The following is a 4,519-nucleotide window of genomic DNA, read 5'->3' on the forward strand; positions in this document are numbered from 1 at the left end:
ACGAGCACCCAGGCACTGCCCAGGGCCAGGCTGGGGACACGGACTCGGGGGATGTGCTGGATGCTGCCCTCACCCACCCCTGCTCCAGCACCACGCGTGTGCTGGGGTCTCACCTCCTGCTCCATGCAGACCACGCACTCCGATTTCTTCTCGTCCCACCGCAGCGGCGGAGCTGTCGGGACCACAGGGCTCAGCGGCTCCTCAGCGGGAGCGCTGGGCTCCGGGGCTGCAGGGACCTCAGCCTCTGCCGTCCCCAGCAGCTCTGCGACCACAAGCAGGAGGTCAGAGCACCAGGAAAGCCACCCATGTCCCACCCCCCTGGCATGCACGGGGATGGCTGCAGGCAGACAGGCACTCAGGGCTCCAATAAGTAAGGAAAATGACGGGACCAGCCGGACTGCACAGCCTGAGCTCTGCCAGCTCTCCCCGCCCTGCCTGCACCCAGCCCTGCACAGCTCCCATCCCCACAGGGAGGCATCGGCCCTGCAGATCTCCTCAGGCAAGGCTCAGGGAACTGCTGCCCGTGTCAAAGAAAAGAACTTCTGGTACCTGGGATGGTCTTGGCCACAGCCAGGATCTCCTGAGCTCGCTGGAGAATGGCACGCTGCAGGCCAGCCTCTGCCACGCCGATCTGCAGTATGAGAGGAGGGCTGTTAGCTCTCAGACCGGAAAGGAGGAGACATGTCCCCAAGAGGACACTGCCAACTCTTGGACCTCGCCGGCAAGACCCAGCCATGGCAAGGGAAGCACCTCCATCAGGCATCAAAGCCAAGTAAGGGAATTCCCTTGGTGCCATTTCACAGAATCCCAGAATGGTTTGGGTTGGAAGGGACCTTAGAGACCATCCAGTGCCACCCCCTGCCATGGGCAGGGACACCTCCCACCAGCCCAGGTTGCCCAAAGCCTCATCCAGCCTGGCCTTGAACCCCTCCAGGGATGGTGGAGGTGTTCAAGTCCATTTCTGGTACAAAGAGCATCTGAAGGATGGCGAAAGGCAGAGCCAAGCTACAGCTCACCCCGAGAGTGCTCTGGGAGAGCTCTCGCCTGCTTGGATAGGGCACGGAGCAGCAGTGGCACCTCTCTTGCTGGGAGGTGACACCCAGGAGCACGAATGCCCCCTCCCACCAGACCATGGCACAGCCATGAGCCCGTGAACCCAGAGCCAGGGCAGGCTTGGTCCCAGCACAGTCATTCTCGTCCTGCGCCGCGGATCTGCTGTCTCGTACCTTTTCCAGGTCACCGGCAGTCATGGTGCTGAGCGCCTGCAAGGATAGCCGATGGTGTGCGAAGACTGGCACGTACTGTTCAGCAGACAGCTCGATTAACAGGTTCACCAGCTGCCGCTCCAAGCCCTCCTCCTGCAAAACACAAGGCGAACTCCCAGACTTCGCTCCCGAGAAAAAGCACGGGGCCAGGCGGCAGCGATGCAGGCAGCACGGCTGGGGGGGTGCCCATTCCTGCCCTCTGCCCGGCATTTTCCATCCCCAAAACCACCGAAGCTCCAAAGCCCAGCAGCCGGAGGAGCTCTGGCCCTGGGCATTTTACAAGCACAATTCCAAATGCTGTGTTTTGGGAAGACTGAGACATAACCCTTTTGGCAGCCGATGTCTGCAACAGCACCAGCTTCACAAACTCGAGCGGATGTGCAGCAGGGACAGAGCTCAGCCCCATTGCTTTGTGGACACCCCCGTGGGGGTTTTAACAGTGCAAAGTCCCTGGCACAGGAATGGGCAGGAGCTGCTGCATCCAGATGATGTGCAGGGGAATTTGGGGAGGGAAGCGGGGCTGGTAGATGTTTAGCTGGAACAAAAAGCCCCTCCTGGGTTTTTTCTGATGGTGGGACGGTAGCTCCAGCTGCGGACAGCTGTGTTGGCTCCTTACAGCCCCGTATCCCCCAACACACAGGAATGTGGGAGGGCACTGTGCAGCCCAGTTCGGAGAACGATGGCCAAATTCTGGCCAGCCTGGGGTCTCCCCTGGCGTGTCAGCCTGGGCGGGGGGTCTGTGTCCCGCTCCCTGCCATGGCTGAACCCATGGGTCTGGGCAGGGCTGCCCTCACTCCCCCCGCACCCCACAGAGCAGAGTCCAGTTCCGGGGAAAGCATCAACTGCAGCAGCGACCTGGAGTTTCAGTGAGAGGGGCTTCTGGTTGAGCAGGCGCTGGTACTGGATCAGCCAGTAGTTCTCCTGTTTGGTTTCGCTCTTTGCCTCCATTTCCAGCTGAAAAACAAACTCAATCATTCCACAGCCTGAGATAACATTGCAGGTGGTATTTAGGGAAGCCCGAGCTGGACATCTAGGAGGGGAAACCAACACCCCGGGCTGTGCAGGGACAGTTTGGAGCGTGACGGGCACAGCTATGGCAAGATGGGCATGCCTGGCCTCCTGCAGGCTGGTCCCGCCTTGACCCCCCACAGCCAGGCTAGGGTTGTGCATCCCAGACACTGGAGCCTGGTCTCCTGAAGCTCAGTAGGGTCTGGGGGTCATCAGGATCACAAGACCCCAGGCAGGGCCCTTGGGGGACTGTGCTCATCCCCCAACAACTAACTCCCTTTCCTGATGGGGGAGACGATCAATGATGATGGAGCCTCACACTGCACCAGGGACTGGCAGTGACTGTGCCCCCGAGAGCTCACGTTGGCACTTTCTGAAGTTACATTAGTCTCTGGATCTGGACACAACCCCTCAGACCCCTCCTCAGCTCCCCTTTAATCCCATGCTGACCCCCAGACTCTCTCCCTGCAGCCAGCCCACGTGCCCTCATCTACAGCCCCTAACGAGGAGCCTTCGTTACCAGTATTTGTCGCAGTTCTTCTTCCCTTTGCTTCTTTTCCTTGAGCAGCTGCTGCAGCAGGTAGCTGAGTGCCTGGCGTTGCTCTGTGACCACCCCCTGCAACAGACAGACTCTGGCACCCACCTCTCTGCACCCTGCAGCTGCGAGCACCCACCTGCCCCGTCTCCAGCCATGCACTTACCGCACCCAGTCACAGCGGACGTGGAAGCCCTGCGTGTGCTCCACAGGCCCCTGGCCCTCAGCCTGAACCCTCTCCTAGCAGCTGGCACGGCAGCCCCATGCTGAGCCCATTTCTTTGGTTCTGCACTGACCATTACCTGGCAGTGCCCCCCCTGCACACCCCAGCAGCCCCAGACCACACTGGCCTGCAGCAGCTCTTCGTCATGCCAGCAGAAGGTCAGGCAAGGGCATTACCAGTGTCCATGGTCTCCCTCCTTAATGGAGAAAGACCACCTGGAATGATGCCCAGATCCTGAAGGATGCAGGATGGGGAGGGCAGCAACACCCCCGAGCCTCTGGGCAGCTTGCTGCCATTGGGGTCTCACACCAGGCACCGCCGAGGACAAGATAAAGTCATCCCTGCAGCCACACCGCTGGGAAACAAGAGGTTAATTGTCTCAGGAACCTCAGACATCTCTGCATGGGTCAGTCCCGTTGGCTCATACCCGCTGGGACGATCATTAACTGGGCAGGGGCTGGTGGTCATGGGCCACAAGGACTTCAGCTGGCCAGGGACAAGGATCCTGTGAGAAGGCTGACCTCCTAAAGCGTGGGGAAACCTTTGCTGATCAGCATCTGGACCCTACACAGAGCCAAGGTCCTCTGTTTACGCCGGAGACAGGACCGCCTGTCTCTCCCAGGCGAACCCCACCCCAGAGATGGTTTGTGCTGACAGGGGCAGGACGGCTCTGCTGTGTCAGGACCCCTGCAGAGGCGAGGGGGACAACTGACGACACGTGGGAGCTGCTCCACAGGAGAAGCCGTGGCAGGTCCAGCTTGTTTGCCACCGCGGGATGAGCTCTGCTGCCACTGCGCTGCGGACACCCCACCGGCATCGCTCCCTCCAACTGACCTTGAAAGGGACCTGTGCAAACACCGTGCTTTCTCTGCCTGTTTTTGGTTCTTCCTGCTTTCCAATGGTTTATCGAGTTCATCACTAAAGCACCTGTACATCTGGGGAGGAGGTAACTGCCTGCTGCTCGGGAGGCATCAAGCAGGACTGCAGAAGGCTCCTGCCAAAGCACTGTGTGGGCACTGCCCGTGCACGGGGGGTTCGACCGCAGCAGGGAGCGTTTGGGCTGTAGACCACCAAACAGTGGGGAGTATCCAGAGAGAAGTGGCTGTTGTGCCTCATTTGTCAGCATCCAGTGCTGAAGCTGCAGACGTGCTGTGCTGCCTGCTGGGCTGCAGGCGGGTGCTGGGGCAGAGCCCCGTTCTCTGCACTGCCCTGGAGCTCCTGTGGTCACCCAACACAAACCACCCAAGTCCAGCGTCAGTTCATAGAATCACAGACTGGTTTGGGTTGGAAGGGACCCTAAAGCCCATCCAGTGCCACCCCCTGCCATGGGCAGGGACACCTCCCACTAGCCCAGGTTGCCCAAAGCCTCATCCAGCCTGGCCTTGAACCCCTCCAGGGATGGGGCATCCACAGCTTCTCTGGGCAACCTGCACAGGAAAACATTTCTTCCTCACATCTCATCTCAGTCTCCCCTCTTTCAGCTTAAAC

At 60.1% G+C, this 4,519-nt stretch overlaps 1 protein-coding gene across 1 annotated transcript in view; it reads right to left on the reverse strand.

The window, feature by feature from the left end:
- The window catches only part of LRSAM1 (leucine rich repeat and sterile alpha motif containing 1), a 22,921-nt gene that overhangs the window by 448 nt on the left and 17,954 nt on the right, over positions 1 to 4,519 (reverse strand). Inside the window, 5 exon segments of the mRNA XM_010082935.1 lie at positions 114 to 262; positions 550 to 631; positions 1,227 to 1,358; positions 2,121 to 2,219; positions 2,794 to 2,889. Of these exon segments, the coding sequence (XP_010081237.1) occupies positions 114 to 262; positions 550 to 631; positions 1,227 to 1,358; positions 2,121 to 2,219; positions 2,794 to 2,889 (558 nt within the window).

Source organism: Pterocles gutturalis, unplaced genomic scaffold (genome assembly GCF_000699245.1).
Source record: "Pterocles gutturalis isolate BGI_N339 unplaced genomic scaffold, ASM69924v1 scaffold9350, whole genome shotgun sequence".
NCBI lineage: Eukaryota > Metazoa > Chordata > Aves > Pterocliformes > Pteroclidae > Pterocles > Pterocles gutturalis.